At 39.2% G+C, this 21,491-nt stretch overlaps 2 protein-coding genes across 2 annotated transcripts; both read left to right on the top strand.

Moving 5' to 3' along the window:
• The first annotated feature begins 3,111 nt into the window (after positions 1-3,111).
• On the top strand, positions 3,112-4,819 carry LOC137039734 (CD48 antigen-like). The gene is made up of 4 exons (XM_067415010.1): positions 3,112-3,290; positions 3,697-4,029; positions 4,303-4,578; positions 4,665-4,819. The coding sequence occupies exons 1-4, from the start codon at positions 3,179-3,181 to the stop codon at positions 4,817-4,819; spliced, it is 876 nt and encodes a 291-aa protein (XP_067271111.1). The 5' UTR covers positions 3,112-3,178.
• Positions 4,820-19,255: 14,436 nt separating this feature from the next.
• LOC137039437 (CD48 antigen-like) lies at positions 19,256-20,893 on the top strand. Its single transcript, XM_067414747.1, has 4 exons — positions 19,256-19,366; positions 19,485-19,799; positions 19,968-20,297; positions 20,511-20,893. Exons 1-4 carry the CDS (start codon positions 19,318-19,320, stop codon positions 20,690-20,692), a joined length of 876 nt encoding a protein of 291 aa, XP_067270848.1. The 5' UTR covers positions 19,256-19,317; the 3' UTR covers positions 20,693-20,893.
• The last annotated feature ends 598 nt before the right edge of the window (positions 20,894-21,491 follow it).

Raw genomic sequence — 21,491 nt, 5'->3', positions numbered from 1 at the left:
GAGATTTGTATTGTTATTGTTATTATTGAAAGATCAGTCATGTTAAAGAAGTTGAAATAATTTCCAATAGCTTATGACACTGGTGTATGGGAACTCATGAAATAAAAACACAAGTCGGTTCGTTATTTTAATATATTCAGTGTTTTTTGAGAGGTTCGGAAATGAAAGTTGGTCACTATACATTGTCTGTAACCACAATGATCAAGATGCTGAAAAATGAACTACAAGAACCAAGACATACTCATCTGCAGAAAATACATCTGATTTCCATTTAAGATAACTTGCATTCAATGGCTACTGAATTGTTACCATAAAACTATTCTAAACATGATTATGGCTCTGATGTTTGGACTATTATCCATGTGGACAAAATGTGAAACAAGAAGCAAAATGAAGAACTGAAAAAAGGACAACACAGATGCAATCACAGATGTGTTTAGTGTGTATAAAGGGCTTCTTTCCCTGCTAACATGAATATGAATTCCAATCAAAATAGCTTCATTGTAAAAAGGATGGCAGAACAATTAGGTTCCCACTGAATGTGTTATAGCAGCTCAGTTTCAGAGTCAAAGTGAAACCTGCTGCAGCGTGAGTTCAATTCAGGTCATTTTAGTGGAAGAGTGAACCGAATGAATGAGGTTTCTGTTGAGTGGACACACGTCTTGTGGTTAATGGGAAAGGCATTGTTTTCCATTAAGTCAGATTTCCACTCCACTCTCAACTATTGAAGATAGACAAGTGCTACAACAGAAAAATGACAGCACATGCAGCACCTCTATGAGTATGAGAGCTGTGTGTAAGAAGGCAGGGGTCTTAACTCCTTCATGGTCACTACAGTGGACAGCTATTCAAAAAGCATCATCTTGCATATGTAAGTGTTTTGATGGCACATCCACCTCTACAGTGGACCCTTGAGCATCAATCTATACATTTCCACCAAGTGGCAAGTCGTTGTATGTTGATTTTTTGCACCCTCCAAACCCAGGCCAATGGCAAGTCAGAAGTTTCCAATTGCTCCCTCCGGAATATCCATCCATTCCTTATAAAGGAGGCTCTTCCAGGGAAAAAAATGTTGTAGCATCAAGCAATATCATAGTATCAAAGTCATATCACAGTTACATTTTTCAAGTATGTAGTTACAAATGTAGTTACAATTATTACTGTGACTATTGTTTAAAAAAAAATACTTCATCTGCAGTAACTTTTTTGACTGTAAATAAATGTATTTGTGTTATTAAAATGAATGATTAACTGCAAAGAATTTTTGTTTGATCAAAAAGTAATCGATTACATGATGCAGTTGCTTTAATGCATTACTTTACTCATTAGATCAAAATGTAATCTGATTACATAATGGACAGTACTTGTAATGCATTACAGTACTAGTTATATAAAAAGTAACCTGATTACGTATTGCATTACTTTACTTGTTATATTAAAAAGTAATCTGATTACATAATGCACTGTACTTGTAATACGTTACTTTACTCGTTATATTAAAAAGTAATCTGATTACATAATACACAGTACTTGTAATACGTTACTTTACTCGTTATATTGAAAAGTAATCTGATTACATAATACACAGTACTTGTAATACGTTACTTTACTCGTTATATTAAAAAGTAATCTGATTACATAATACACAGTACTTGTAATACATTACTTTACTCGCTATATCAAAAAGTAATCTAAATAAATAATGCACGGTACTTGTAATGCATTAAAAAGTAATCTGATTACATAATGCACGGTACTTGTAATACGTTACTTTACTCGTTATATCAAAAAGTAATCTGATTACATAATGCACGGTGCTTGTAATGCATTACTTTACCTGTTATATCAAAAAGTAATCTGATTACATAATGCACGGTACTTGTAATACGTTACTTTACTCGTTATAACAAAAAGTAATCTGATTACATAATGCACAGTGCTTGTAGTGCATTACTTTACTCGTTATATTAAAAAGTAATCTGATTACATAATGCACGGTGCTTGTAATGCATTAGTTTACCCGTTATATCAAAAAGTAATCTGATTACATAATGCACAGTACTTGTAATACGTTACTTTACTCGTTATATCAAAAAGTAATCTGATTACATAATGCACGGTACTTGTAATACGTTACTTTACTCGTTATATCAAAAAATAATCTGATTACATGCACGGTACTTGTAATACGTTACTTTACTCGTTATATCAAAAAGTAATCTGATTACATAATGCACGGTTCTTGTAATGGATTACTTTACACGTAAAATCAAACCGTAATCTGATTGTGTTCTTTCTAATGAGATTCAAAACACCCGATCGCTAGGCTTTCTCAGAGAAGAGCTATATGGTAGACAAGTGTCCAGCTTGAACATAAACATAATTATCAGCTAATAAGGGTGAATGGGCATACTGTTGTACACTGGCGGGAGCATCTGAGTTGGGTTTCCACAGCTGACAGGTTGTAGAGATCTCTGATGGAATAACATCCTCATGTTCTGATATCAAAGATGTGAAGTTCAACTTGTATGAAGTTCAATTGCGTTTGCAATATTTCACATCTATATTTTTTTAAATTTATTTAATTTTTATAGTTTTCACATGATTTTATATAGATGTATTGATTATTGTGTTAAATATTTAACTCACAATATTGCAGTGTTATTCCTGTACTATATATTTAATACTGTATATAATCAGTTGAAAGCATAAACCCATGCTGTCCACATTAGTGAACATCTGAAAATCTCTCCGAAAAATATGTGTACAAAAAAAAAAATGACATAGTTTTTCATGCCGTCTAAGAGCAATTAAAGCACAGGGGGGAAATCCTGTCTGAGGTTATCATAATTCATGCATTAAAGGGTTAATGGAAACACAAAGAGAACAGAAATGTAAAGACTGCAGTAAAGATCAGTAAAGAGCATCATTCTATTGAATATCTAGAGGAACACAACTTCGAGCTGCTCGAAGACAACATTATAAAAAAACGAGCAAAAACAGCTGAGCTGCTAAACTGAGCGCGTTCTTGTCCACACGAAACTATAACTGAGCGCGTTCTTGTCCACGCGAAACTATAACTGAGCGCGTTCTCGCGCATACTCGCGGAGAGGCTGTTCGACTCTAAACCTCAGATTATTTACAGATGTATTTCAGGATATTCTACAGATAGTATTTAATGACACATTCTGTCGAAATCGGCTGCAGACTAAAGCGATTTTATCTCGGACGGTTGGAGAAAATGATCCACGCGTTTATTTGGTTCTGTTTGTGTTTTTCCCCCCTGGTTGGTAAGTACAGTTTATGACGTCACTGAAATCACGCAGATGATGTTTAAGTTGACATTTTTGGTAATATAGTACAGTATTGTTTAAATTAGTCAACACATCATGGTGTCATTAACTGAAAATGAAATATAATTAGCATTCTTTGGTCTAGCACCGTTAATTTCTACATTTAGGCAACTAATAAGAAGTGTATGTAAATTAACAGTAGGCTAATGTATTATAAACACACATGATTTAATAAAGAACAACAGTATATTTCTTAAAGCCTAACATGAACCTAGATTATATATAATGTAAATATTGGTGTTTGTTGTTCATTCATGACATTTTTTGCACTGCAATGTTAACAAATTGGACGTTATGTGTTGCCATATTTTTTATATTTACGTGATTTAATATTGTTCTTCAGGTATGCTTGTTGCTGAGGCAAATGAAGTGAAGGCAGTGCCAGTGATGGCGGGGGATTCGGTCACTCTAGAATCTAATATCACTGACATACAGGGATATGATCAGATAGAGTGGAGGTATGGAAACATTCGCATTGTTAGAATCAAGGAAGTGAATGGTGTCTTCTCTACAACTTATATTGAGGACTGGAGATTCATAGGCAGACTCCAGCTGGATAATCACACTGGATCTCTCACCATCACAAACCTCAGTTTGGAGCACAGTGAACTTTATGAACAAAGCATCAAGGTCGGAAATAAGAAGCATGTCACGATTTACAATCTTACCGTTTACGGTGAGTAGATTTCTACCTGTTTTATAGAGCGCATTTTCCTGTATTTTCGTATTCATGCTAGTTCCTATAGTACTCATTTACTCATTAATAATATTCAGAACTTAATATTCATCTTGTTTTAAACTGCTTTTATGCCATTTGTGTCTCATCTATTATAAATGTTAGGATATGAGAGAACATGATGAAGGGATCATCAATACTGATTGTGCCGTCTTGCACTTTGACTGACGAAAGCATCCCTCTTACTTACTGTCATTTTCTTGTGTTTTCCAGCTCCTCTGTCCATTCCTGTCATCTCAAGTTACTGTACACAGACTCCGTCATCAAGATGTTCACTGCTGTGTTCAGTGTTGAATGTGAGTCATGTGACTCTCTCCTGGTTCAAAGGAAACAGTTTATTGTCCAGCATCAGTGTGTCTGAACTCAGCATCAGTCTCTCTCTACCTCTGGAGGTGGAATATCAGGATAAAAACACCTACAGCTGTGTGCTGAACAATCCTATCAGAAACCAGACCAGACACATCAGTGATCTCGATTGGTTGAGTTCAAGTAGGTCTGGAGTGATGCTAGAGTATTTTTTTCATATATAGTGTTATTTACGTAGTGATATTTACTTATTGATTGTCTTTCCTCAGGCTGCAACCTTTGTTTTGACACTACTGAGGCTGTTATCCGATTGGTCGTTACTGCTCTGATGGGCGTGGCTGCAGTGGTTGCCATTGTTGTCCTGGTTTATGACATCAGATCCAGAACAGGAGTGGAGAGAAGAAACATTCACACCAGACACTGATCGACCAGATATTGTAAACAAGAATGTTATACTATCTTTTTGATTTTAAGTACTTTTATTTTTCTTAAATGCAAGGAAACTGCGCAAAAGTTAAAGGGTAAGTTCACCCCAAATTAGGGGCAATTACAATGAGAGAAATAATATAGTTTTTTACTGAAATGAATTAAATGTATTATGTCACAATATGAGGTAAATCCAGCCCTGTCATTACAAATGAAGATACTGTATTTAAAGTTCCTGTTCTTCGCAATTCCATCTTTCAAACTTTAGTTAGTGTGAAATGTTGCTGTTATGTGTGATTTTAGAGTTGAACCTTAGTTTCAGTAGTCATGTCAAAGCAATAAATCAGCATATCTCACAAATATTGCACAAATTAGATGCTTTGTTTCCAGATTTTTTCATGCTTTCATCGCCAGCAGGGTGGATTATTCTAATGTACTCCACACTAATTTTACCAAAAAGACCATTAGACAGCTGCAGCTCATACAAAACACTGGACCAGAAAATATGGCCATATCACACCAGTCCTCAGGTCCTTGCACTGGTTTCCAGTTACATTTAAAACTGATTTTAAAGTACTGTTACTTGTTTATAAATCACTCTGGCCCTCAATACATTGCAGACATGCTCACTGATTATCAGGATCAAGCCTGTTAGAAATACTAAGTGTTCACTCAAAGCAAGAAGAGTCTGCGTTTAGCCATTATGCCACTTAGCTGGAACCAGAGAGATAAGATGTGCTCTAACAGTATTCACATCCATACTCAGAGCATCCGTTTAGCTGAATAAGCACTGTTATACGTCTGACTGATTGCACTGTATCTTATACATGTATCCTCTTTTTTCATAAGTTTTAATTCATATAAATCAATATTAATCAGTCTTATTCTTTGCTTTTATTGTAACTCATATTTTTATGCATTTGTTGTGATTATGATTCATTTTTTTAAAAAAACGTTTTACATATGTTTTGAATTACCATTGTGTATGAAATGTGCTATATTGAAGACCTAAAATAAAATAAAATTGTGTAGGTCCCATCATCCCCTTAACTGGGACCACATGTATCCCTCTGGAATTATAAACCGCATGATGCAACAGCTTTTTTCCATGTTTAGGCAATAGGGGGCACTCCATTCGCTTCATCTGCAAGACACTTGCACAATCTGAGGGCTGAAGTCAAAAAACATGACTGAATGCAGTGTAGTTAAAAATACTAAATTACATAAATTACAAAAATTACAAAAAATAACAAAAACGCACAACCCCCAAGTGTATTATATCAATATAATTTCATTCAACAAGAAAGAAGAGTGCAGAATGTCCTGATAAAATGCTGAGACAGATCTACATATCAGGATGTGGTCTATTTGGAACTCAAAAAATATATAAAATGAGAAGTGAAAATAAATAACTAAAACACCAAGAATTAATTTGTAAACTTAGTTCTTCATTGTACTCTATTCAGTGTCTTTCGTTAGGTTTGTAAATGATGGAGAGGTTTTGTTAAAGCTGTTGTTCTCTAGACATGGTCTGTAACTGCAGAGAAGAGAAGAGGCTGAAAATAAACCACAAGAACTGAGACCATCTGCAAACATTAGCTTTAGATCAGAGAGCAGATATCAGTTTTTAGATTAGGACATTGCATTTAATGAGTAGCCGGCATAATCATTAAACATCCCCTCAAAATATGTGTTAAATTAAAAAAGTGTTATTCTTCTCATGCAAGAAAAGTTGTGTTTCCACAATCGCCGCTGAGTTTCTGAGTTAAAGTGAAACCTGCAGCGGTCTGAGGTGTCAGAGTGACCCGAATGAATGTGGTTTCTGTTGAGTGGACAAACGTCTCGCTCTTGTTTATTATTGTACTGTATTATTGGACTGATGGGTAAATGGACAAGGCTTTATTTATATTGATTCATTGTAAAAAATAAAGTAGTAAATCCATCAGCACTGACATCTGATTCTTACCCTTCATGCATGTTTGAACAGCTCTTATCTCTTCACTTGTATACATCATACCAAACGAGTGCTGCAACATTCTGGAGAAAAACATAACAGCACCTCTGATGGGAATAAGAGCTGTGAAAGAGGTCAACGTTAAAAGTGTAGTAAACTCTGCTATAAATTAGTCTTTAGCTATTGAAAAAGCCTTTTTATGGATAAGTGATAATGACAGGTTTCTGTTTTAAGATGTTATTAAAAGCTGAAGAATATAGCAAGATGTTATATAAGCTTTCTTCGGATCCTAATATTAGGAATGTGTGATAATTTATTTATTTTTAATGAAGTTTCAGCTCATGTGGAGAAGACATTCGTGTGTTTGCTTCATTTAACTGCGGACTCATTTGTAAACAAGTCTCAGGTCGATGCTGGATTTGCAGACATATTGAGATTAAAACACAATGCTGTGCCTTTATTGGATCCGACAGGAATGGTGCAGCACACTTATGTGAGTAAAAAAGTTGTTTTGTGATAGTATTGCATTGTTAGCACACAGTCACAGGCTGGAGAATACTTTTTTGTTGGTTCATTGCGATTCGGTATCAGGCTATAGGACTCGCAAAGCCCAACGTCCCGGGGCTATGTGTTTTCCAGACGGGCTACCAAAACGGAAGCCCATTAACAGGCCGGTGAATCTTAAAGGGGGGGTGAAATGCTGTTTCATGCATACTGAGCTTTTTACACTGTTAAAGACTTGGATTCCCATCCTAAACATAGACAAAGTTTCAAAAACTAATGTTGGGCGTTTGATGGAGTATTTCTGTGTCAAAAATACTCCTTCCGGTTTCTCACAAGTTTCGGAGAGTTTTTTTGAATATGGGTCGGCTTGACGTTACTAGAGCGGAAGGTCCTTGTAGGGGCTGTACGGGCTCTTCTCCCGGAAGGGTGCGCGCGCGCGTGACTGAGGCGAAAGAGCAAATGCACGCCCATAAACACTGCTCTCAAGGTGCAGATTCACTCGCCCATGAACACTTATGGCGCGCCGCGCTCCACTTTATTCCTATGGGTGACGTCAAACGACTTTAATGCGCCCGCATAGCATTCCGGGAAGGCAGCGCTGCATTTGAACCGATTTTAACGCAGAAATGACGGGAAGCTTCACATCACGCTTTGGTCATGTCATGATAGTGGATATCCATGGTCACTGCTGTCACAGGACTTCACCAAATCAACAAGAAGTGTGTATTTACAGTTAAAGACCCAAGGACCAGATATGATTGGTCGTCACTGCTCTGGTGGGCGTGGCTTCTGTGGCTGATGTTGCTCTTCTTAATGACAGTCATGCACATAATATTGATGTAAGAGCCATATGCTACATATCTGATGTAGTTCAATTGTTAGACACCGGGTGGAGTGTGGGTTTAATGGCTTTATGGGTCATCAGAGAGTGAAGGTGTAAAAAGGGAACCAAACAATTTTAGGAGTGGTTATGCAAAGAGAGGATTATGTGTTTGAGCATCGGAACTGTGATAAAAAAAAGGGATAAATGCAGTATTGGACTGGAAGCATCTTGTCAATTTGAACGGTTTACAATCCATCCACCCTTTTCACTCTGACACCATATAAGAGTCTTAAGCCGCCTTTCCACTGCACACGACATTCGGACACGACTGTCGGAGTTTGCCCCCTAGTGGCAGTCGCACGGAAATGTTAGTATGATCGTACACGGCAACATGGGATAGATCTTGCGGTCTCATTTGTATACTTCTCTAGAATCATATCGCAACCTTTTCATATACGGTAGACAAAAACATGACGACACACTGCGTCTTTTAAATGTTTTATTTATTTATTCTCTGATCTGTTCATTCTTCCAACAGCCATAGGACCGGTCCGGACCAGCCGCCTCAAACTAGTAAACTAGTCACAGACACAGACACACACACACACACACACACACACACACACACACACACACACACAAGCGGCGCAGCGATCGTACACAAGAGCCAGACAGCAGCCGCTGACCTATCTAATATCAGCACTAAATAACACCGTTATATTTTAATATTAATCTATTATGCATTTTTAAAAAGGTTGTAAAACAAAATAAAACCTGATAAACAAAAATAATAATAATTCTCAACTTGCGTGCACACTGATTTGATTGGACAACTTTGAAATACATCACATCCGGTCGGCGTGTCGCATACGGTGTAGTCGCTCAAGTTCAAATATTTGAACGCATCCGAAGCTCAAATCGGATCCGTAAATTCCGCATTCGCATATGGTCGGCACCCCACGCAATCCCTGTACGACTCTCCATTGGAAATGAATGACTTCCGGTCCGACGGCGGTCGTTTGTCGTGTGCAGTGGAAAGGCGGCTTTAGGCCCCGTCCACACGGAGACGCGTTTAGCTGTATACGTATAAATTTTGTACCGTATCAGTGTTTCGTCCACACGGATCCGGCGTTTTAGAAGCATGCATCCGATATTTTTCGAAACCGTGTCCCAAAGCGGATAAATCTGAAAACGCTCATCTTCCGTCTTCGTGTGTACAGCGAATCTGTATATTTTCTGAGACAGTGATGTCATCACACTACGTCCAGCACGGTGAAAGAGTTAAGGGATACAACTACGGGCACTGGGCATGCGCACATCAATATCGCGTCATTTAATTAACGTATCTGCATTATTGTAAGGGTATGTTTTGGGTTGGGGTAGGTGTAGGCATTAATAAAACACATCTGTTAAGTAGAAAATGTATTTATTGTTATTTTATTGTGAGATTTTGCCTCACCTCCGACCACTGCTTTACCCCTGCTAGCCACAACTCTTTTTCTCCGTTTTTAGTGTATTTCTGTGGCAGAATTACAGCGCCACACACTGGCCTGGCATGCAAACTACATCGTTTTTAGTCCGTTTTTGTAATCTCGTGTGGACGCAGATATTTCTTGAAACAAGGGGAAAAAAAGATCGGATTGGGAAAGCGCTGGCTTCGTGTGGACAGGGCCTTAGTTTCAGATTTAGCCAAGGCTTTATTGTGTATTGAACATACTAATGGAACAGAAATTATACTTTGCATTTATAAGATCAGTCACAAATCCCAATGCAAATAATCTTAAAATTACACTAAAAAGAAACACCAATTTCAGATGAACTCATGATATATGAGCTTTATAAACCCCCATGATACAGAAAACAATGAATGAGAAGATTTCAGATTTAAGTAGTCAAATAACAAAATTATACTTTTACAATCAGGGATTCATAACATCACATTTTCTTGTATAACTGTAATTTTGTATAATCAGTTTGTCACAGAAAAGATCACACAGTAAGATAATTTAAAACAGCTGTATAATCACGTTACATTTACAAGATTTCAGATTCACATCTGACCAGGAAACAAAAAGTTCAGTAGTTCATAAAACAGAAAACACTCAGACTATAGTGTCGACAATTTCCCCTTTTATTCTAGTAATCAAGCATGAGGAAAAAAATACATTGTGGCAAAAAGCGAGGCATAGAGAGAGCGGGATGAGGTCGGTTGTGAGAGCGGGATGAGGTCGGTTGTGAGAGCGGGATGAGGTCGGTTGTGAGAGCGGGATGAGGTCGGTTGTGAGAGCGGGATGAGGTCGGTTGTGAGAGCGGGATGAGGTTGGTTGTGAGAGCGGGATGAGGTCGGTTGTGAGAGCGGGATGAGGTCGGTTGTGAGAGCGGGATGAGGTCGGTTGTGAGAGCGGGAAGAGGTCGGTTGTGAGAGAGGGAAGAGGTCGGTTGTGAGAGCGGGAAGAGGTCGGTTGTGAGAGCGGGATGAGGTCGGTTGTGAGAGCGGGATGAGGTCGGTTGTGAGAGCGGGATGAGGTCGGTTGTGAGAGCGGGAAGAGGTCGGTTGTGAGAGCGGGATGAGGTCGGTTGTGAGAGCGGGATGAGGTCGGTTGTGAGAGCGGGAAGAGGTCGGTTGTGAGAGCGGGATGAGGTCGGTTGTGAGAGCGGGAAGAGGTCGGTTGTGAGAGCGGGATGAGGTCGGTTGTGAGAGCGGGATGAGGTCGGTTGTGAGAGCGGGATGAGGTCGGTTGTGAGAGCGGGAAGAGGTCGGTTGTGAGAGCGGGAAGAGGTCGGTTGTGAGAGCGGGAAGAGGTCGGTTGTGAGAGCGGGATGAGGTCGGTTGTGAGAGCGGGATGAGGTCGGTTGTGAGAGCGGGATGAGGTCGGTTGTGAGAGCGGGATGAGGTCGGTTGTGAGAGCGGGATGAGGTCGGTTGTGAGAGCGGGATGAGGTCGGTTGTGAGAGCGGGAAGAGGTCGGTTGTGAGAGCGGGATGAGGTCGGTTGTGAGAGCGGGATGAGGTCGGTTGTGAGAGCGGGAAGAGGTCGGTTGTGAGAGCGGGATGAGGTCGGTTGTGAGAGCGGGATGAGGTCGGTTGTGAGAGCGGGATGAGGTCGGTTGTGAGAGCGGGATGAGGTCGGTTGTGAGAGCGGGATGAGGTCGGTTGTGAGAGCGGGAAGAGGTCGGTTGTGAGAGCGGGATGAGGTCGGTTGTGAGAGCGGGATGAGGTCGGTTGTGAGAGCGGGAAGAGGTCGGTTGTGAGAGCGGAATGAGGTCGGTTGTGAGAGCGGGATGAGGTCGGTTGTGAGAGTTCAAGTAGGAGCTCGGTCCCATAAAAGGAGGAGCGACGACAGTGAAGGACGAGAGAGGACCAGGCCTGGACTTTTACGTTGTGTTTTGTTTATGTTTTATTATGTGTGTGCGTGGCAGCCGTCAGAGAGATGCCCACGTTACTTTCATTTTGTTTATTTATTTATTTATTTATTAAAGTTTGTCAAATGTTTTCCGGTTCCGGCCTCCTTCCTCCCATATCCATGAACCTCATTACATACATTAAAGGAGTACTTCAGCGCTGGGAAGATGAATCTGTATTTAAACTGGGTCCTCAATGCAGTAGAAATGTGAAATTATTTTTGAATTTGGTGCCTTCTAGACTGAGAAAAGACAAAAAATGTATTTTTGTCCCATGGGGATGAAAGACTACAATTCCCAGAATGCTTCGCTGCCCTATGAGGCCACTCCCAAAGCCACCAACTTGATTACAGTGACTGAGTTGAAGAAGACACTACAATTAAAAACTGAACGTGTGTGTTCAATATAATGAGTGAGTCACCGCGCGAGTCTCACAGCACTGAGCACAGCACGAGTGAAAAAAATGAGCTGATGAGCTCTTGTGATGAGAGCTGAGGTAATCGCGACTACACTCACAGCATACATTCACAACGCGAGTTCAGTCTGGCACGCGTTTCAGTTCATGCCTTTGCAAGCTTAACTTTCATAGAAATTAATTTGAGAAGTTAAAAGACTTACAGTGCTCACCATAGCTCCGTTTAAATGAGTGCCTGCCAGCTGAGCTCTCCCTGCGAGCTGAGTGTAATCTCCCCATCCCCCATGCGCAGATTCAAAACATGCGGAAATGGCTCCCTCTGCTGGCTGTAGTCTTTAGCCTTTGGCCAAACGTTCCTCCTATGATGCAAATATCGTCAATTTGCATCATAGGAGGAATTTTTCCAGAAATAAAATGCATAAATCTCTTGTCTCAGGGGGATATGAGGGGGGAAAGCACAATCATTTGAATACACTCCAGGGTTTCTACTGATACAAAGCCATATGCTAATCGCTGAAGTAACCCTTTAAGAGTGATTTATGTAAAAAAATATGAACATAAAAAAAAAAAAAAATAATGTACCAGAAAGTTGGCAATGTCTTTTAAAGTAGAATTGAGAAACCCTTGTAATGAGTGACATCAGTGGCCATTGAGTGAACTGCAAGCCAGCAATTTAATGTTTGTGCGAGGATTTTCGGGTTTCAGATTTGGATTTTCTTCTGCATTACAAGCTGTTCACACATCGGCAATAAAAAGTGATTAATATACATTCTTACATTCTAACATTCCTACACTGATCAGTATGTCATGCACAGCCCATGTGTTAATGATTATGATTATGATTATGATTATGTACTGTTGTCTGTTGGGGTTGATTCTCCTCATTATTCATCCTCATCCTGAGATTTATTCACTTTATCTTCACTGAAACCTGTTATAAAACACAGAAAGATTCATAGTAAAAATAAGTTTTAAAAAAATCTATGAATTTGATTATAATGGTGATAATAATACTCATATGTTTACCTGCACTAACTACACCATAATGTATTACACACAGTGGAGAATATGTTGTGATTTGTGAATGTTAATTTAAAGTCAAATTTTGTCGTAGTTGTAATAGTCTTTTATTCCTGATATGATGTTAATTCATGGAGAGTGATATCAACACTGAGTTACATTCAATGGAAACAGAAGGTCGTACTGACCACTAGCACAGCAGTCAGCGTGTAAACAATTAGTGTTGACAAATTCATAGGGAAAATGACTAAATATTAAATGGCTAAAATATATTTTAAAACGTCAAGGGCACAAAAAAATAAAAATATTTTAAGTTTTATTCTTTGGTCATACCAGCACCAAAATCTGCTCTATTTACTATTTGTGTTAATGGTAAAGATCAGTGCTAATATAGTAATATTTCTGTATTAATGGTGTTTCTTTTTTTAAGTTTTTATAAATGAAATTCTTACACTTGTGCCTTTGTTACTTATACTTTGTACAGCAAAGTATATCTCTACCTCTACCTTCACTTCCTGCATTTAAATCCCGCCTGAAAGCATATTTGTAGGCTATTCCTTTTTTTTTTTTTTTTTTTTTTTTTTTTTGATGTGTTAAAAATAAACTGACCTTGACGAATCTATATAGCATATCTTAAGATAGAACGTTCTGGGAAAGAAAATTGTTAGCTGGGAATGTGTCTTGTCTTGAAGTAGGCCTATCGAATGTCTTTTGTTCTGAGGTATAAATAAAGAACAATTTAATGATTTATATGTCGATGTGTATTAATGGACGTTAAATGACAGAACACAGCTCAGCTGACAGGGATGGATGTTTCACATGGACGCACAAAGACTAAACAAAATGGCACAATACATGCATTTTATTTGCTGTTTTAATGTAAAATATTTCTTATTTATTCAGCCTAAAGTTTTGGAATAATTAAATAAGGGTTGGGTGGCATAACTATTTTGACAGCGACAGTAACTCAGCCAAACGAAAGACAAATCGAGAGACTGAGTGTTTTTCTGTTCTGTTCTGTTAAAACAGTTAACGCGTTTGTGTTGTTATCTGTTTTCAAGTAAAATAGCCAAGTAGCTAATGCTCAGAATATTCCAAGCCGTCAACGCCCTCTAGTTTTCACTACCAAAACACACACGTGCAAACAACAAGCAAAATACACTTAAAATTTTGCTATCACCTGTCATTCAGTGTTATTTATCACAACGTCTATTTATATAAAGAAAGAGTGATACATGTTTGTGTTAAAAAATGTAGATATCTAAAAATAAGAATAGTCTTTTCGGGTTTATATTGAAACCGAAAGTGTTGAATTAATAAAAGTAAAATTGACTCACCGTGCACGAGTAATATAACCCCAAAAAAGGAAGTATTGTTCATCATATTGATGTCGCTTCTCACCGAGTGTATTGTAAATGACAACAGCAGTGATTTGAGGTACTGATGATGGACTCGTATCGAACCTAGTCACGTGATTTCTGGAGTACTTGAAGACGGATGTGGGACGTCATATTATTTTAAAGCGTTCCAAAGTGCACCTTGACGGGGGGAAAAATAGGTCATCCTTGACCAGATAAAGTATCTTCACAGAGAGACTGGATCAGTATATAAAATACTTGTTTAATCGAGTTTGTGATCATTTTAGGCCTTAATAATTGTTGTCAGTAGGCTATCATAATATATATATATATATATATATATATATATATATATATATATATATATATATATATATATATATATATATATATTGCATTCTTTACATTCTTTACATATTGCATTCTATACATTCTTTTTAATAATAATTGTTTTAATGTTTAACAATAAATATTTCAAATGTGATTTGTTTTACCGTGCATTAGAACTCTATTCTAAATTTAATACGAATGTTCTTCATCTCTTCAGTTACATCACAGCAGTAATAATATTATGTTCCTCTTTGTGCGATTATCCGGACAGCAAGCACCCTTTATAATTATTACAAAAATGGCTAAACCACTATCTATAGCCGCATTTCCACTGCAGGAACCACTATTCCACTATTCGTTGCCTCGCTGCCTTATCAGACAATGACTTGTAAGGCAACGTTTTATGCATGAAGGCACCTCACGAAACTAATTACGGACTTCTAAGGCAGTGTAACAGTTTAATGATCTACAGCAAAATAGAGCGAGCTTTGATGAGAACTAAACACATATTTAATGACTACATTACCAATTTCTCGCTAGAATTTACATCAGAAGTGGAAAATATTGCTAAAAAACATACATTTAAACACAAACTGACCAGCAAACGCAACTTTCGGACGCCATTTTCCCAGCTCAACTGTCACTGAATGGAAAGCACAGGATTGTGGGATATCAAAGGCAGCGAAGGTTGCATGTATGCTGCCTTCAAAAATCGATCAGAGGAAGGTATCTCAGGAGACAGGAAGTGAAGCAAAAATTTTATTTGGACGTGGCTTGATGCCTTCCTGCCTTCAAATGTGTCCTTCGAAGGCAGCATTTTCCAGGTTTCGGATGCAGCCGATGTGTTTCAACCACAGGAACTAGGATCTAAAAAATTCCGGGTAAATATTTCCGCCTCCAAACGGCCTTGCTGGCGAGGTAGTACTTTTTCAAAGTTCAGGAACTTTTAAGGGTAGGATTCGGGCGCTGAACATGATGATTGCTTAAGCTCACGCAGCATTTTATTTAAACCGGCATTTTTAAAAGTCTTTTACGGGGTTTGAGCTGCGTTCAGTAAATATCAGTTTTGCTCTTTCTGTCTGATGGTGCGCGTTCGTCTCAGCCATCTCACGGTCAATGCCCGTTATAGCTGATAAAAACAAACATTGTCATTGTAAATCTAGCTTTACAAGCTTTCAGAATACACTTTAGTTGGTATCAGTGCTCATCTCTTTCCCGCCATTTTGTTAATTACCTCTTTAGTAAACCAATACATAACCAACAAAAGCAGCACAGCTTGAATCTCCTCCATTGTTGCAGACAGTTTCACGCAAAAATGATTACTGTCCTTCGCGGCCTGGGAGGAGCAGTCGCACGCTGTCCTACATCAACAGATTAACTTGCCTTATCTTTACGGTGCGTGGGAGTTCCTGTAAAGAAAATTCCTGGTACAAATTGTTCCGGGTAATTTCTGTGGAAACAGGGCATATGACTCAGACTTGTTTAGAACAATTATCTGCTGTAAGGTTTTTAGGCTGGCCTGCCGTGGCATGGTTATATACAATTTTTGCATCTATTTGTGAGCAAGGGGTTTTCTCTAGGCTAATTTACATAAGCCACATTTATAACGCATGTCTCAACAGGGTAGTAGTATACCCAGCAGGCAATTGATGTCGAAACGATGTCAAATTAACATCAAACATCTGTTGGGAGCTTCATGTGATTTTTTATATATCAGCCTCTGAAGATGCTTGGCTTGACTGCTGTACAGCACCTGAATGAAGATGAAGCAAATGTTGTATTACTTCTTTCATGACATTTTAAGTAGAGTATAAATAAGATTTTTCTGCAACCATCACTTGTAGTAACATAGCAATTCACAAATTTATTTAAATTCTCTAAAGCTAGTGTTATACTTTCTGTGCAAGGATCCAGGTGTAATGCAAAGCCACATTTTTCACAGAGTCCTCAAGGTTTGCACCCCTAATCATGGCCAAAATATTTTGAAAAATTGACTTTTTCTTTTTCAGGAGCACAGAAAAGAAAAGGATAGGAAGAGTATTGGTCTGACATAGTTAAACAGACCATCAGATTCGTCTTTCCTTCATCAACCAGTTGCCTTTCCAGATTTGTGCGCTCCCGCCTGGTGATCATATTCTCCAAGTGGAGCTGAGAGTTTTTGGACTCTCAGTTTTGGCCCACCTGGGACATCTTTAAAACTCTGAGGGTTAAATCTGAATAGATAAATAAATAAAAAAAGTAAAAATCCCATTTGCAACAACAACAACACTGTCAGTAAGAAAACAAGGATGTATTCTTGTTTTGAACATCAAGGATGTTTATTTTTTATTATCAAATGGGAATAGGTCACCACCCTCTCCGTGCTGGATCTCCCTACATGGAGTGTGGGACCACAGATGAGAAGTGGGGGATCTTTGGTGTGGAGAGCGGGATCTCTGATGTGGAGTGTGTGGCCTCATGTGTGGAGTGTGAGATCACTGGTGTGGAGTGTGTGACCTCAGGTGTGGAGTGTGAGATCACTGGTGTGGAGTGTGTGGCCTCATGTGTGGAGTGTGAGATCACTGGTGTGGAGTGTGAGATCACTGGTGTGGTGTGGAGTGTGTGGCCTCATGTGTGGAGTGTGAGATCACTGGTGTGGAGTGTGTGACCTCAGGTGTGGAGTGTGAGATCACTGGTGTGGAGTGTGTGGCCTCATGTGTGGAGTGTGAGATCACTGGTGTGGAGTGTGTGACCTCAGGTGTGGAGTGTGAGATCACTGGTGTGGAGTGTGAGATCACTGGTGTGGAGCGTGGGACCTCTGGTGTGGAGCGTGGGACCTCTGGTGTGGAGAGTGGGACCTCTGGTGTGGAGAGTGGGACCTCTGGTGTGGAGAGTGGGTCCTCTGGTGTGGAGCGTGGGACCTCTGGTGTGGAAAGTGGGACCTCTGGTGTGGAGCGTGGGACCTCTGGTGTGGAGAGTGAGACCTCTGGTGTGGAGAGTGGGACCTCTGGTGTGGAGAGTGGGACCTCTGGTGTGGAGCGTGGGACCTCTGGTGTGGAGAGTGGGACCTCTGGTGTGGAGCGTGGGACCTCTTGTGTGGAGAGTGGGACCTCTGGTGTGGAGCGTGGGACCTCTGGTGTGGAGCGTGGGACCTCTGGTGTGGAGAGTGGGACCTCTGGTGTGGAGAGCGGGATCTCTGATGTACAGTGTGTGACCTCTGGTGTGGAGCGTGGGACCTCTGGTGTGGAGAGTGGGACCTCTGGTGTGGAGCGTGGGACCTCTTGTGTGGAGAGTGGGACCTCTGGTGTGGAGCGTGGGACCTCTGGTGTGGAGCGTGGGACCTCTGGTGTGGAGAGTGGGACCTCTGGTGTGGAGAGCGGGATCTCTGATGTACAGTATGTGACCTCAGGTGAGGATTGTGAGATCACTGGTGTGGAGAGTGTGACCTCAGGTGAGGATTGTGAGATCACTGGTGTGGAGAATGTGACCTCAGGTGAGGATTGTGAGATCACTGGTGTGGAGAATGTGACCTCAGGTGAGGATTGTGAGATCACTGGTGTGGAGTGCTGTAACTTGGAGAGCGGGAGCTTTGGCTTAGACTTAGTGTAAATAGCTGCTGCCCAAAGAAAACCTGGGATTTGGGAATGGGAATGACCTAGGTAGGTTATAACAAGTGTGAAAAGATCATAAATATCACAATAATCCAGTACAGAGACTCAGAACATTAAGAGTCAATTTGCATCTGCTGAGACAGATCCAATCAAACAGCTCTACAGGATGTGGTCTACTGGATATATATATATATATATATATATATATATATATATATATATATATATATATATATATATATATATATATATATATATATATGCCAATGCACAATCTGCAAATAATACATTTAGATCAAGTTTCTACTGAATGCTTTTGACACTCTAGCTAACATTTCAGTTTCTGAGTCAAAGTTTTAAAAAAATCACACGAGTTCTGTTGAGTGGACAAATGTTCCTGACAAAAAGCTCCTGTTTACTAATGATGTATTAATACAGATTGGATGGAACATGTTCAAATTGCCTGCCCAGTCAGTATGAGAGGAGGCCTATATGCAAAGCCAACTGCATCCCTCCACCACCCGTCTCCTCACACTCGCCTGTGTTACTATCCTAACCAGAGATAGGGGGTGAGTACTCTGGGATCGGACCAAATTCTGAGCTCTGAATCAAATAAGATTCATGCACTTTGTCTGTCCTTGATCTCCTCTACTTCTCAACATATAACAGCAGTAGATTGAACCACACAGGTGCTGCAACATCACAGCATCACTAGCAGGAGAGCTGGGTGAGGGCAGGGGTATTCATCACTAATGGATTACGCTTGCTATTGTGCAAACAAGATTTAAACACGGCTTACTGTTGCACGGGGTTATAAAAGACTACAGTGATAAAAGCGAGATGCGAAAGTACGCTGCCACACTATGCTGACGCGTTCATGTACACAATCACGCGCACTTCACGGAAGCGCGCAGACTGATTTTTTTGTTGATTGACTGAAGAGGTTTTTTTTTCTGTTTGACTCGCCGCAAATTATCTACACTTAATATTAAAGATAATGAAACATGTAGACGTGACACTGTCGTGTTTCATGAAATCGAACAGTTTTTCTTTTCAGAAATTAATTTTATAACTTAGGATCTAACTCAATCGGCTGAAGAAAATGATTCACGCGCTTGTTTTGTTCTGTTTATGTTTTTTCTCTCTGACTGGTGAGTAATAAGTGCATTTATGGCTTCAGTGTATCTCATAATGTGCTCGTTATAGGATTAAATTTACATTACTTCAATATATACGTTTACCGTAAAGCCATACGTTTGATCTCTAAAGGTGCTGAGACTGATAAGATAAACGTGCCGGTGATGGAGGGAGGTTTCTTCACTCTCCGCACCGGTCTGACTGAAATACAGAGCGACGATGAGATCGAGTGGAGGTTTGGGTCGAGCAGAACATTTCTAACCTCACTAGTGAAGGGGAGCATTAAATATGGCAATGACTCGAGATTTAGAGACAGAATGCAGCTCGAAAACCAGACTGGAGATCTCACCATCACAAACGCCAGTAATGAACACAGCGGAGTTTATGAGCTGAGCATCACTATCAGACTTACTGTGACAACCAAAGAAATCACTGTCACTGTTTATGGTGAGTGTTAAGGAGAGTAATAATACTAAATCGTTTTATTTTTTTTAAATGTGGATATACATTTTTTTGTTTATTGTTGTTGTGACTGACACTGATTATACGGATAAAAGAACATCTCTCATCTACTGTAAATTGTACTTATCCTTAGATTTTGTTTACTGTCTCCAGCTCCTCTGCCTGTTCCTGTCATCACCAAATACTCTCCTCACTGCTCATCGTCATCGTCATCATCATCATCATCATCATCATCATCATCATCATCAGTGTCCAAAAGTGTGCTGTTGTGTTCAGTTTTGAATGTGAGTCATGTGACTCTCTCCTGGTTCAAAGGAAACAGTTTATTGTCCAGCATCAGTGTGTCTGATCTCAGCATCAGTCTCTCTCTACCTCTGGAGGTGGAATATCAGGATAAAAACACCTACAGCTGTGTGCTCAACAATCCCATCAGCAACCAGACCACACATCTGGACATCACTCAGCTCTGTCAGATACCTTCAGGTAGTACAGTGGTGATGATATTAGTGTTTCCGCACAGTCTCGCTCACCTTCTCTCTTGCTGGCCAACCATTTACAATGTTTATTCAGAAGTTTATTCAGTTTATTACAAATAGTTCTGTTGTTTTACGGTGCAATTTTGAAAATGAAGAGACCAGGCTGTCTGTTTTAAAGAGTTAATGCAGTTTTTATAGAAGTGCCCGCTTCTTTCTACAGACCAGTACTGGAGTCAATGGAACGAAGCTGTGATCCGATTGGTCGTCACTGCTGTGGTGGGCGTGGCTGCTGTTGCTGCTGTTGTTGTTCTGGTTTATGACATCAGATCCAGAAGAATTGATCTGGAGAGGAAAACTAAGTTCAGATACAGTAATGTACTTGAGATTGTACAACAGGAATAAACAGTCTCTGTCGTATTTGTTTCTATCGCTTTTGTTTTAAAACAATATATTTTTATATTTTACTCATGCATTTTACAGTGAATGTTAATATTCATAAATATAATGGTGCATTACTAATACAAATTTTATATTCTGATACTAATTCATTACGATTGACACCACACTGTAAAAAAAATTGTTGGTTTTTGTTAGTTTAACTTAAAAAAGCGTAACCTGGCTGCCTTAAAATTTTGAGTTTATTGAAATTAAAAGTTTAAGTTGATACAATGAAGCAAATTTGTTTAATAAATAGAAACTCAAAATAGTATTGTATCTGAACCACATAAAACATAGATAAATCATGAAAATAGCACTATTTGACATGTTTCATTTCGTCATCAGAAATAAAACACACACAATTACCCAATATGCTTACAAAATCTTTTCATAATATTTTAATAAAGGTTGTCGAATCTCAAAAAATGTTCGTTGTATTAACTTAAAATGTTAATTTCAATGAACTCAAAATTTTAAGGCAACCAGGTAACTTTTTTGCTAAATATTTTTTTATGGTGCATTTAGGTGTATAAAAATGTTGTGAAATAAATGCCTAATAGCCTACACAATGGTGTATAAATGATTTTGTCATCTCTGCTGCCTCAGCGTTTTGTAACAGTGCTCAGCATGTCAAACGTCAATGTTTGAGATAACCAATCAAATCACAGAAGGCGGGCTAGTGCGACGTGAGATATAATAACATTTAATATTTGACAAGGGTTTATCCAGGGATGCAAACGACTAAACATTTGTCAGATTTCTG

This window comes from Pseudorasbora parva, chromosome 14 (assembly GCF_024679245.1).
Source record: "Pseudorasbora parva isolate DD20220531a chromosome 14, ASM2467924v1, whole genome shotgun sequence".
In the NCBI taxonomy this organism is placed as follows: Eukaryota; Metazoa; Chordata; class Actinopteri; order Cypriniformes; family Gobionidae; genus Pseudorasbora; species Pseudorasbora parva.
This window is presented reverse-complemented; position numbering and strand designations above follow the sequence as displayed.

Coding starts and splice junctions, on each gene's coding strand:
- LOC137039734 (XM_067415010.1), top strand. CDS start 3,179: ATGACACATTCTGTCGAAATCGGCTGCAGACTAAAGCGATTTTATCTC. Junction 3,291..3,696: donor GTGTTTTTCCCCCCTGGTTG/GTAAGTACAGTT, acceptor ATTGTTCTTCAG/GTATGCTTGTTGCTGAGGCA. Junction 4,030..4,302: donor TTACAATCTTACCGTTTACG/GTGAGTAGATTT, acceptor TGTGTTTTCCAG/CTCCTCTGTCCATTCCTGTC.
- LOC137039437 (XM_067414747.1), top strand. CDS start 19,318: ATGATTCACGCGCTTGTTTTGTTCTGTTTATGTTTTTTCTCTCTGACT. Junction 19,367..19,484: donor ATGTTTTTTCTCTCTGACTG/GTGAGTAATAAG, acceptor TGATCTCTAAAG/GTGCTGAGACTGATAAGATA. Junction 20,298..20,510: donor GCTCTGTCAGATACCTTCAG/GTAGTACAGTGG, acceptor TTCTTTCTACAG/ACCAGTACTGGAGTCAATGG.